Raw genomic sequence first — 13,421 nt, forward strand, 5'->3', positions numbered from 1 at the left:
CAGAAGTCTAGAGCAAAAAAAAGGGAAAAGAGATGAAACTAAGAGAAGATATATTTATTTAATCTTTATATAAATTTATTTTCTCTGTTTGTCTATTTTTTTTTGAACTAAGTAAAATATTTCCTAACTTAATTTTATTAGTAAATAGTTTCTGTTTTTTCTTGCAGTTGCTGGATATTGGATTTTAAGATACTAAGGAAGGCGGCGCCATGCTTAAAAGCAATCAGTTAGAATAGAGCACCAAGACTGTGGCAAGTGTGGAACGGAGAGACGCATTTGGGACAGAGGTGAATGTTGCACTCATATGTTAATAAATTGACGTGTTTTGCATGAGGTGGGCGTCAGCTTGATTTAAATTAAAAATATATTGCATACTTTTTCGCGCGCAGCCATTGGACAGAAAATAAATACAATCACACACACATGCACACATTCTATATATAAATTAAATTGTTGTGAGCCTCGACGGCATGCAGGCAAGCAGGCCAGCAGGCAGGCAGGCAGGTAGGCAGGCAGGTGAACATGGCATGTTATGAACTCCAATTTAAAAACCTGAACGTACGGGTTAAGGGCTCACAGTCTGAAACTGTTGGGGACCGAACCGCACCGGGGTAAAGGACACCACTCGGGTCGTCGGTACTTCAGCAAACCGTTTTTGATTACGCGTGTGTTATTCGCGTGCAACTAAATTAGCGCACGTGTAATCAAGTTTTTCAGCTTTTCACAACGAAAAAATGAATGCAAATGAAAGAAAAAAGTTAAGACAAACAAGTGTTAGTCGGTGCTCGACTAGGATATACTCTAAAATAGTGCTACGAGTAAGAAAGACTTTGAAAGAGGGTCTACAGGAAATGAACATGAAGAAGTTTAATATATATTAATTTTATATATTGTAAATTTATCTCTTTGTATTTAAATAATTTAATTTAAATGTGGCTATTAAAACCGAAATTCTATTTGTAGATTACGAAAGAAAATATACTCATTTGAATTTTCTTTCAGCAAATGATCCATATATATCCCTTGAACATTTGGAAAAATTTGCTAAATATACAAACTTTTTTACATATTGAATTTTAAAATAATTTAAGTATAAAAAAAAAATAAAGATAAATCATATAAGCAAAAAATTAAAGGACAATTGTTCCTCAAATTTTTTTAATTTACGAGGTCTGCTCGTACATATATTGGCAGACGATCAGCTGTTGCTCCTGTTCAGGAACGTGTGTCTGAATTTCAATAAACATTAACAGGATGAGATGAACTTGTTAATTGATGCTGAGTAGTAATGTCAGAATCTATAAAATGAAAAGGGTTTTCAGAATTTTCACAAAGTCAATGTACCCTCCTTACACATTTTCAGTAAGTATTAAGTTTATTAAGTGTTAACAACGATGCTCGCATGCCCATCCTTTGGAGAATCCTGAAGTAAACAGTTCGCAAAATGTCAACAGCCAATAGGGAGAATATAGAAGACATGCGATAATAACATAAATCACACGACAAAGAATTGAGGTTTTATAGAAAGGAGATACTCGTGAAATGTCGTACTGCTTGATATTGCAGGTAAAAGTAAATCATGTTAAATCGATTTCATAAATGAAAACATTATGCAACACTGTTTTGGGTATTGTGCGTGATAAATCGAAAACCTGCCACGTAATTTCCAAATGTCGCAAAATAGTTAACATTCCATTATTGCTTGTCCTGTACCATCTGGCAAATGAATGATGTCCCATGAGCAAAATTTGGTCTGAAGTAATTTAGTATCACAATGCAATTTGGAAATACCCATCATCACCATGCCAGATGCATAAATAATATGAGTATGATATGAATATAATATAGATATGAATATCTTGCTTGATGACGTATCCAACAGTCAGCGATTATAATAGATAAAGGACCTCTTACATAGAAAGTTACTTTTAAATCGAAGTAGTTTGAAAAGCTTTTAAACTGAAAAAAAAAACAACAAAACATTCGCTTGATAAAAGTATGGGCATAGATCAACGATCATCGATCATCTCCCGAAAACACCCCGTTCAACAGTAGACAGATGTAAATACAATCAGCCATAGCAATGGCAACTTATGAATGTCTTATTACCATGCTAAGCTTAGTTATCCGAAGCTAAAAATATATAATGTTCTTCAAATCTATAATACTGATTGTGGATAAATCATTTTAAAAATTGTGTCATATTGGAAACTTTTTCTGGTATCAGCAAAGCATTTTCAAAAAAGTATATGGTAAATGATTTTGTGCAATGTCCGAACTTCGACATTTCGTTATTCCTATGAAGAACGGTTGTTATTTACATATATTACAAAACAATTATATACTGTTCAACCGTTTTTAATGAGTTTAAGGTATAACAAAGTAATTTTCAAAGGGAATTGCGATCAGATTATATCTGCTACATCTTCCTTCTATTTGCTTACGAATTGACCACATGTTGTGCAGCGTAAATGTGTTCTTTTTTGTCACATTAGCTTTAAGGCTTATTAAGTATCTATGGATCAAGCTTAAATTCACAGAAGATCTAAAAATAATATCTACTTTAATATATATATAGAGAGATATATATGTATATATATATATATACAACTCTACCACTCCGCTTGAGTAGTTAAATATCCAGCCAAGACACCTTGCTTGCCTTGTACAGTTAAATGGCAGGAATAACTGTGAATTTCAGTCTTCACTTTGGTAAGCTTGGAGATAATCTTTTGTTTTAAAAGAGCTTATCTTAATCTATTTATAATTATTTCCATCTATAAATAACTTACCTTTGTAGCCAGAACCATGAACCGTGAATATATGAAGCAATTATGGCAAGCTTAAATTAGTTCGGATTGTATAGTACTTACTCAGTGGCTTAAATTGATCGGAACCAATTGCACTATCATGAAATGCATCATGTGTCTACTAAAGATATATATATATATATATATATATATATTATTAATTAGGGGACAACTAAGTCAGTCTCGCCCAATATAATCTGTCCGTCTCGCAAATTGCAATTGCTGTATTCTTAGAATTGTAAATTCATTTTATTTTATTACATATGCAGATCAAGCTTATAATTAATTTTCGATAATAATCTTCCTTATTCCTATGTCCTTTTGATAAATAAAACGTCGAGCATTCCCCAGTAAAGCAAGTGTACCTATTTAAAATCATTTATCTAGAGAAATACAATTTGATATATTTTCAGTAGCTTTATTGTATGGATTTTTAATTAATATACAACTCTACCACGTACCAAAATGCGAAATAACTTTTTCTTCTCCAGTATATATTCAGTGTTGGTTTGGAAAGTGCCTGCAGGTATATAGGAGGGAAACTCTTCCTCGTTTAGATACCAGTTGTTCAAAGTATAATTAAAAAACTATAAAATAAAAAAAATAAATTTTTTATATTTTATATATGAAAAGGATATTAAGGATTCAATTATTTAATTTTGTAATACTCACCGCTATAAAGGGACATCGCAATTTGCAACACGTATGTTTCTTAAAGCTCTTAGCGAGGGTGCTCAAAAGTTGGTTCTTGTGAATCATTGATAGAAACATACAAGTGTCGGCACGCAAATTATACAGACGCACCTTTGTCTTATCCAATTTCCAAAAGTCCAGTTGTGATGTCACATCCATTTTGCTAATATTAGTTTTCAGTATAATATTGCCACTGATATAGCTGCGGTTATTCAGTTGAACCACCTGAGAATTTAGTTCCTCAATAAAGTCCGGTGCCCAGTGTTTGGTGCTTACAGTATCGAATAGGATTCGGAAATTGCATTTCTCTGTCGACACAGCGCCAACCAAGAGAGTAATCCAGACATAACCGAACATGACAGAATCGCAGTTCCAGTAGAAATGAACTTTGGTTGAATCGAATGCGAATAAATTTAAACCAGCCTAAAATTATTTTATTGGCTTATTATTCATCGCTTTGGTAGTCTTTATTCTAATTACAAACTATTTAAGCGTTCAATATTACTCTGAGCGCTTTTTGTTTTATTATTTTTTATTTTATTTTATTTTATATATGATTAGTTGTACACAATTAGCTCTAATAGTCTTTTTTTTTTTCAATTCAATCATTCCATGCCCTTATTTTCGCTTGGGTTTCGAGCTTGGATATAGTATTTCCCGATTTGCCAAGCCTCTGCTGGATATTTATAAAAGGCAAATTAGTTGAGGGTATCAACGAGTATATGCTCTAAGTTCCCATAATCCAGGCTAAATAACGGCGCTATGTTTTGTACAAAACCAATATACTCTTTTCGGTTCATTAATGAGCATTATCACACTACATAATCACTTTACTTTACTTGACGTACCTTACGAATGATTTCAGTTTGATTTGTTCGTCGATGAAATGTTCTCCGTTTATTCGGTCAATTTACCTAGCCTATTCGGTCAATTTAACTTGCAAGTTGTATGTTGTAATATATATAAATATAAAAGTATCTTAAGAAATAGCTGAGTTACGTACGTAATTATATAATAATAATTATCAAAGATACTTCAGCTGTTAATCAAGTTGTTAGTTTCTATATCTGATTCTGATATCCGATTCTGTCAAATCGGCTAAAAAGATTTCATATTTCCCGATCATTTTAACACGTTTTTGCTCTATTTAAATTCCGTGCTAATGCCAAAGCATTAATAGTTAATAGTCTACTGGCCTTTTGTTATAACTAATTAAATATCCAATAAATTTGTCGTATTATATAATTATTTAGTGTTATAAGTATGAGTATTATCTAGGAAATGTTCCACATCTATCACTTTACCTTTTATGCCTACCCAAAACCTTTAAGTGATGGAAAACAATGATAGAAGCATGAGATCAATCTTTTGTCTATTAAAATAAAAGTATGAACTTGATTTTAAATAATTTCAATAACATTAATTTCCAAATTTTTAGAATATTTATTAACTGTATTACATTTTTTAATATATCAAAATATCAAATATATTCGGGAATCTTATTCATCTCACTAGCAAGCATTCTATTGACTTATTAATTATTATTATTATTCTACTGAATGATTAAAGTACTATAACAAACTAATTTTTTTTTAAATTTTATATTCTAAGAATTCTGATCTACCTTAGGTACGTATCATTTTCTCAGAGAGATACACATGAGGAAAGCAAAACTAAAAGAAACTATCGAAGTTTCGTGCAATGAGAAAATTAATTAGCTAAGAACGAATGAGAGTTACGGGTGCGAGCTGTCCTGATGACACGCACTGTCAGCACATCTGTGTATGATGTGTGTCATCAGTTCTTATGGTGTTGGACAGTTCCATTAAGTTATATTTTTTTCATTAAATATAAAATGCAATACAATCAGTAAAAATTAAGGGGATGCTCAGTAAATCATTTCTAATATAAATCAGATTACTGTGATTTAATTTATTAATAAATCATTTATAAGATTGTCTTTAATCTAATTATGAGACATTCTCGCATAAAGTATTAGAGAAATAATTTTTCTTTGTCTTATGAGGAATTCGAGAAGACCTGTAATGTCGGAGTCTGGTAGAAAGGCAGGTATTTCGTTTTCATCAAAATTCCAGTTGGACAAGGTGTAGTTCCAGTCCTTAAAATAAATATAGATGAATATAAATAAATAAATTTGTCAAATAAAATAATATGAATATCGTATAGCCATGATATCGTAGCTATGAAGCACTTACCGCTTTCAATGGGCATAGTACTTTGGATGAAGAGTATTTTTGTATAGTACTCAGGAATAAGTTTAGGATTTTACCCTTATATCCACCTCTCAGATATTTACACCCATCCAGTTGTATACTGAATAGCGTCGTGGTTTGATTATTTATTCCTTTCAAATTAACGGATGCCTTAAGTTCAAATTTGTTCACAATACGCTTTAACTTCAGAAAAGAATCGAGGTAGCTTCGATTATTGTGTTCATAAATGTGTACGGCCATATCATCGATTAATTCTGGTGCCAAGATTTTTTTGTCAATTTTTGTCACTTTCAGTTGGATATTACTCCTTGCATTCGCATAAGTAAAGGTCAGCAATAGAAAGATATTTATATAACTAGCCATGGTAAATGCGTAATTCCGAATAACACCTGTGCGTGTTGGACAGAGTCTAAAAATCAATCATTTTCCATATATCTACAACAATAATTATGCATCAGATATTTTTAAAAATATGTTAAATTATAATAGAACCATTTTTGCCAGCTGCGTTTAATGAGTACATTAAATTCCAGTACAAATTTTCAATGTTTAAATACATTTAATTGCCCAAAAAACACAATTCTACTTTTATATTAGAATATGTCGATTGAGTAAAAGTTTTTCATCTATTATAATAAACTTATTTCTTTTATTATTATATTGAAAAAAAGAAATGTTTTGTGATGTCCTCGCAACTTGTGTACTGTGTACTGTATGAACTGTATGATCCTTCAGTTGATGTCTAATACTACGATTAGAAGTAATCGCCGCTTGGCGTATATGAAAACTATTCGATTCTCTTCAAATCAACCGACATTTTGCCAAACCAAAATACTCCTTTCACTTCTCGAACGAGTGTAAAATCTTGCGTCATTTCGTAAAACCACGATACAATCAGCGCCAAATTTGGCGTTTTTACACATGCATATTTCAAGCACATGAATTCTTTCAGAATTCTATTAATAGAACTGTAACTACAATGGAATTATATTTGATATAATAGCTACATGTATTAAGCCTCTTTACATTCAGAGTACAAATGTTAGAAATAAATGTGGGGAAGAATATAGCTGGAACAAAAAGTAAGAGTGCTCTACTCCAGAGGGCTCGACTATGAGATACCCTGAACCCCGTGAAACGGAAATGGAACGATAAGCAAATGGAATGAGATATCGAAAAAAATAAATAAACTTGTACTGCGTATATCCTTAATATATATACTTTATGGTTTTTGCCACTTCCCCTTCTGTCTGTTCCATACATTTATACCCTGAATTCAAATTTTCAATCTCTTTAGAGTATAAAAATGAATATGAATAAATTTAAATTCACCTTAAGCTTTCAAAGACATACGAGTTTCTGGGAATTTCTTCAAAAATAGAATTAAACATAAATAAAACTTGCCAGTGGAATCACTTAATCATGTATGTCGCATGGAGTCTTATAATCATTTATTTAGGATATAATTATATAAACAATTGAATATTTTTTAAACTACAATTAAACTGGAAAAACAATTTAAAATATAGCTATATCGAAAGTTAAATACCCGAATAGATTCTATAATTTTGATAAAAAATTAATTGTTTAATTTTAGTCATTCAAAATCAATTTAAAATAAATATTTTAGTAGCTCGATTGAGTAAAAGTTGTATATCAGCGATCTCCATTTTCGACCTGTTTTTGTATTACATTTATTTATATATGAGATTTATTTATTTTTTTATGTAAAAGGTAAAGGTAAATAAAACTAAAAAAATAAATCACTTAATCATGTATGACGCAGGGAGTCTTATAACAATTTATTTACAATATAGTTATATTCAAAATTAAATATTTTTAAGACTACAATTAAACTGGAAAACAATTTAAAATATAGCTATATCGAAAGTTAAATATCCGAATAGATTCTATAATTTTGATAACAAATTAATTGTTTAATTTTAGTCATTTAAACTCAATTCAAAATAAATATTTTAGTAGCTCGATTGGGTAAAAGTTGTATATCAGCGATCTCCATTTTCGATCTTTTTTTTGTATTTATTTATATATAATATTTATTTATTTTTTGTATATGCATATAAAGAGGAAAGATCTATATATATATATATATATATATATATATAGTTTATATAAAGTTTACTAAAGTTCACTTGAAAGCTGGTAGGTTAGATTGCATAGAAAATAACATTTAAAAGTTTATTTATTCAAAACGGTATTTAAAAATATCCCCAGTGGTAAATTTTAAGCTTGTAAGTGGATATTAATTATACATAATCTGCCAAGTCTTGGATTTCCGATAAGAAGAAGACGAACTGAGCATGCATATTAGTGCTGAGAAAAAATCTAATTGTTAAAGACAACGCTACCAAGATTTAGGGATGTCACAATCATTTTTGAATGGGAGTAAAATTTCGTGGATACTCTGAAGTTACATTCAGGCACATAGTTGGGAAAGTATTTTTCATCCATATACCAGTTGACAAGCGTATAGTTGAAGTTCTGGAAATGTATGGATGTATTTATATATATATTTGAGATAAGATGTCCGCTATTTGTAAATTGATTTATATTTATATATATCAGCCATCGATCTATCATTATTATCGATTACTTACCGTTTTCAATGGACACTTAATCATTTCCCCTAATTTGGTTTGGAAACTTTTGGCAAATATCCGAAATATGCGCACCTTATGCAAGGTCGTAAAATATTTACAAAAGTCCATGCGTGTGTTATAGATTCTCATCGTCTGATTATTTGCCTTTATGATATCGAAAGTAGTTATCATTTCAACTTGATTAATGCTACGCCGTAAAATCATATTACAACTGACGTAACTGCGATTGCCTTGGGTCAACACACAGTTGAGAACTTCAAAGAGTTCAGGCGCAGTGTGCTTCACAAAAAACGAATCGATCACAAGTTTAAATTTACGCTCTTCACTGTTAGCATCAACCACGAGGATTAAAAATATCAGCCACATCGACAGCCTTAACCAACCAGCCATGTTTGAACCTTTTCGCAAAATGAGAGCTGAACTTTGGTTAGTTTATTATTAACTGCCCCCTATAATTAGAATCGAATTATATGCTCAAATAGAGTGTTTAAAGATTGTATTGATTGATAAACTCTAACTGTGATATTAGAATAAATACAATTTTTAGACATTTTTAAATTTATCTTTCTCTCTCTCAAGCTCAAGGTCTGTCGGTCTGTCTGTCTGTCTGTCCGCATGTGTGAACACGTGGATCTCAGCATCTATAAGAGCTAGAGACTTGTAAGCACGCGCATATCGACTTTGTTTCAAATATTCGATACCTATTCGCATTTAATTGTTATCGAATAAAAACATGATTGAAATGCAGTTAATAAACTACATCTCGGACGTGTAAGAGCTAGAGCATTCAAATTTTGTACTTAGTTTTATGTATATTTTATGCAATTTTGATTTTTGTTGAATTTTGGATACCGCCTCCAAATTCCCCCAAGTTCTTAAAATTTAAGTTTAGTTGGAACTAGGGCCATTATGTGAAGGCGTTTTCATCTCAACCAAGCCAATAGGATATGTAGATCATATGCTGAAAATTTCATTAAAATCCATTAAGTAAAATAGAAGTTATTAAACAAAACGTTTGCGTTGGTAGAGGCGGCGATCGTGCGAGGCTGGGCCCTGGGTTCGAGACCGGAAGTGGTGAATTACCTTTTATTGTTTTTTATTTTTTTTAATTATGAAGTGGCGGTGTTGGTAGAGTTGGTGCACGTTCCGCAAACAATCCGGGTTCGAATCCTGGTCTCGTAATGTCGTTTTTTATTTGTTTTCTTTTTTTGAATACTCGTAAATTTTAATAAACGCAAATTGGACTGGGATCAGAGTATCTCCTAGTCGGGCACCCCGACTACAGCTTTCTTAATTGTTTTAAACTGTGTATTTTAGATTTTAGGGCGTTGCGCTTAGGAGTATATTAGTATGTAGAGTATTTAATATATCCACTAAATATAATCTTTTACTTCGTTAATACTTTGATCGAAAAAAGGACTCTCCGTTAGGATTTTTAGCCACGTTTTATAATATAATTGAGCTTACAAGACAAGAACAATTTCAATGTTCCTTTCACAAAGATTTAGTTGTTATAATCGACTTTACCCTCCAGGAGCATTCGTAAGACCAGTTTCTGACGCATATAGAATTTCGTTAGTGCTTTGAAATGGCATTCGGGCACATATTGGGGAAAATCATTTTCACGCAGATGCATATTGGTAATAGTATAGTTGAAATGCTGCAAGAGATTCTTTTATTATAGATTATATGTAATATATATATATATATATATATATATATATAATATGTATATATATATATATAATATATATATAATATATATATATATATATATATATATATATATATATATAATATTTATTAAATAAAGACTTACAGGCTTTAAAGGGCACCTCAAGTACCCATTGCTGCCTTTATTCACACTGTTTGCGAACAGATTAAAGATTCGATTCTTATGAATTGTTGTTAGAAATTGACATGCATCCAAGCGAATTTGATACAAACGCATTATCTGTTTACCAGTTCGGATCACATCTAGGGATGTCTCCAAATCCATCTTATCAATTTCGCGCTTGAGTATCAAAGCAATACTAATCGTGCTACGATTGGGCATAGTCCAGTTAACGCTTTCCATGACATCTGGAACAGTAGGCTTGATGTAAAATTCCTTGATTACGAAGCGAAAACTACGTTGTTCAGCCGATGTTGAAAGACCCAAACAGATCAAAATCCAGAGCCAACCGAACATGGCGAGCGATAAGTCTCCATTAGTATACTGGAACCAGCTAAAAATGTTTGGCGAAAAGTGGGAAATAACGACGAATACTTAAAATTACATTAACCTGTTACTAATTGTGACATGTGCCGAAAATTAGTAATCTAGCCTAGATTAGCTGCTCATTATTTACCTTTTATTGATCGCTAAACATTGAAAATTTGAACATCGATTTTATCGTTTGAATGAATTGTCCATACATACTCTAAGCCGATTAAAAATGGTAAATTAGGGTATTATGGCTTGTTAAAATGATATTAATTCAAAGCATGATCGAAATGCATATTAAATTATATCTCGCACGGCATAAGAGCTAGTCCCAATATTTAATTTATTATATATTTTATACAATTCTGATTTTTGTTATAAAATATATTTAATATATATATGTATATTTAAAATATATATATAAATAAAAAATATATATGTACGCTTTAATCACGTTTTACAATTTACAAACAATTCAAAATGATTAAAATAAGTATTAAGTGTTTTTTTCATCAAATTACAATAACTTTGCATTTAACTTTTATATTGTATTTTTATTTATATTGTATTAAGTCAGGGATATAAAGAGTTGACATGATCTTCCGAGATGTCCAGTTATTAATATTTTATTAAAATGTCTGTTTACTTACAAAAAAGGTTTTGAACCACATTTGATTATAGGCACAAATGAAAAGTTGCCACCAAGCAATGATCGTTGCCTGTGGCTTTATTGAAAATTCGTTGATGACGAAACTTGGCTGTGATGTCTAAGTAATGTGAATAGTATTGACATAGATAGTAAGCAGAGCAAGTTAAAATTAATCACGGTTAGAATAAATTCAGTGTTAAAAAAACAAGTTAGATTAAGGAACACGTCACTTTTCAACACCTAAGATTCACAGTGTTTAAAAAAATATGAATTAATTAAATATTTGCTTTCTTTATGAAACTTAACTCTAACATGCTTTATGCAAAATTTAAAGGTTTTATAAATTAATTATTATTGTGATATATTTTTCTAAAATAAATATTCCAGACTGAATTTTTAAACAACTGAAACAATGTTGGACTGAGTGGAAAACTATCAAATTGAGCATCTGAGTAGAAGGTGGAAACTGAGACTAGATTTGGGATTTTGGAATATTATATTAAAAGGTGAGGAACTCCGAAATCCACATTTATAAGAAAAATATGCATTTAAGAATATATACGCACGTCTCACTATCAGCCAAGAATACATTGGTTGGCATCCCGCCTTAAAGTCATCTGTTTATTTATAGTTTTTTCTTTAGTTCACAAACATAGCAAGTTTTTCTTTATTAAACTTTGAAAATATAAAGTAAGTTTTTAAAGTTTGACGTGATTCTTCGGACCTTTTTTTTTGTTAACGGGATGTAGTTGGCCGGAAATGTGCATTTCGGCTAAGCGTTTGGCCTTCTCCAGAAACTCCACGTTCAAAAAGTAGCTGCACTCGGGCAGCAATTCGGGCAGAATGCGTTCATCTAGGTAGCTGCGTTCGAGCGTATAATTCAGATGCTAAAATAAGGTTTCGCTTTACAATAAACGAAAACGGATGGCGAAGTCCTTGCCAAAGCTCTACTTACCGGTTTCAGAGGACAAAGTGGGCGCACATTAGTAAAGGTCACGAATCTGTAGTGAAACTGTTGCAGGAATTTGCTTTTGTAGTCATTTTTTAAAAACCCGCAAAGATCAAATTTCGAATTGAACAGACGAACGCGTGGCAATTTTGGACGCGATATTTCCAAAGAGCCTAGCGCAATGAGATTGTCAACTGCTCTACCCAAATACAAATGCCCTGAGAGATAGCTACGATTGCCAACATGCTCAATGGTAGCGCTCTGCGAAAGAACCACTTCTCGGTCTATTGGATCGAACACAAAGCTATCCACGCTCACCACATACTCAGCCTGAGCACAGTCCAGCACGAAGATTAGCCGGAAGCATGCCCAGATCCGCAGCAGTTTCATTTTTGGTCACGTTGAATGATGCCCGTGCAGTCAGAAACTGTTCTCTGACCATCATTTTCAATTGTGCGACATTAGAATTTGACAGGAAATTGCTTTATAATTGCTGATATAAAATATTTATATACATTGTAATCAGTGCTGATTACCCAGTGTTCGTCTTACAAATATAGCTATTAGTAAGCGCATATTTTAATGTTTTTTTTTAATCAAATTTATTATACTCTATCTAGATATTTAGCTTCTTGTTGAATTGATTTGTATAATTAGATTTAGGTTTATTTTATTTAATTTTAACTATTTCCACAGAAGTTGAGTAACGTTAATATTACCATATATCTTACAATATATCTGAGTGGAATATGTATATGTTTCCTTTTCACTTGTCACATATATTATTTTGATAGATATATTACTTACCGTGAGTACTCCATGCGTAAGTTTATATTCTTTGATGTATGCGAAATATTAGGTATTTTTAAACAATTGGGAAACATTTGTAAAGTGTGAAAACTCGACAATTTTTAGTTCCATTTTACACAATTATGCATTCATACATTTAATTTTATTTAAATTGTAGAAAATTAGAATTGAACCACTGTGCATTGAAGCAACCTAAAACATGCGCGTTAAATGTGAAAATGCTTCGCATATGAAAGATTGAGTTGAGAAGGCGGCCAAGTACATATGAAAGGGTGTAAAAGAAACACAGACACACACACACCCACACAAATGCATACCCTCAAAAAAAAAGATGTCAACAGAAATGTTAATAAAACCAGCATCAGCAATGTTGCCTTTGTCGCTTTATGCACCGTCTCTATTTTACGCCAAGTGCTGCACTTCGTCCTCCAGTCCGCTGCCGGTAGCCG

General features: G+C 31.6%; 4 protein-coding genes across 5 annotated transcripts in view; 1 reads left to right on the plus strand and 3 right to left on the minus strand.

The window, feature by feature from the left end:
- Window positions 1-13,421, plus strand: part of LOC111594769 — a 54,047-nt gene that overhangs the window by 18,270 nt on the left and 22,356 nt on the right. For both annotated transcript variants that reach the window (XM_023308218.2, XM_023308219.2), the window contains exons 2-3: window positions 168-287; window positions 11,601-11,719. The gene's annotated coding sequence lies outside the window, so the exon portion shown is untranslated. The remainder of the gene's footprint in view (window positions 1-167; window positions 288-11,600; window positions 11,720-13,421) is intronic.
- On the minus strand, window positions 5,470-6,059 carry LOC115482926. Its single transcript, XM_030223232.1, has 2 exons — window positions 5,720-6,059; window positions 5,470-5,622 (listed from the first exon to the last, which is right to left on the minus strand). The coding sequence occupies exons 1-2, from the start codon at window positions 5,975-5,977 to the stop codon at window positions 5,470-5,472; spliced, it is 411 nt and encodes a 136-aa protein (XP_030079092.1). The 5' UTR covers window positions 5,978-6,059.
- LOC115482927 lies at window positions 8,084-10,549 on the minus strand. The gene is made up of 2 exons (XM_030223233.1): window positions 10,178-10,549; window positions 8,084-8,239 (listed from the first exon to the last, which is right to left on the minus strand). The coding sequence occupies exons 1-2, from the start codon at window positions 10,547-10,549 to the stop codon at window positions 8,084-8,086; spliced, it is 528 nt and encodes a 175-aa protein (XP_030079093.1).
- On the minus strand, window positions 11,912-12,552 carry LOC111594752. Its single transcript, XM_023308200.2, has 2 exons — window positions 12,169-12,552; window positions 11,912-12,100 (listed from the first exon to the last, which is right to left on the minus strand). Exons 1-2 carry the CDS (start codon window positions 12,550-12,552, stop codon window positions 11,912-11,914), a joined length of 573 nt encoding a protein of 190 aa, XP_023163968.1.

This window comes from Drosophila hydei, unplaced genomic scaffold (assembly GCF_003285905.1).
Source record: "Drosophila hydei strain 15085-1641.00,03,60 unplaced genomic scaffold, DhydRS2 tig00000149-arrow-pilon, whole genome shotgun sequence".
In the NCBI taxonomy this organism is placed as follows: domain Eukaryota; kingdom Metazoa; phylum Arthropoda; class Insecta; order Diptera; family Drosophilidae; genus Drosophila; species Drosophila hydei.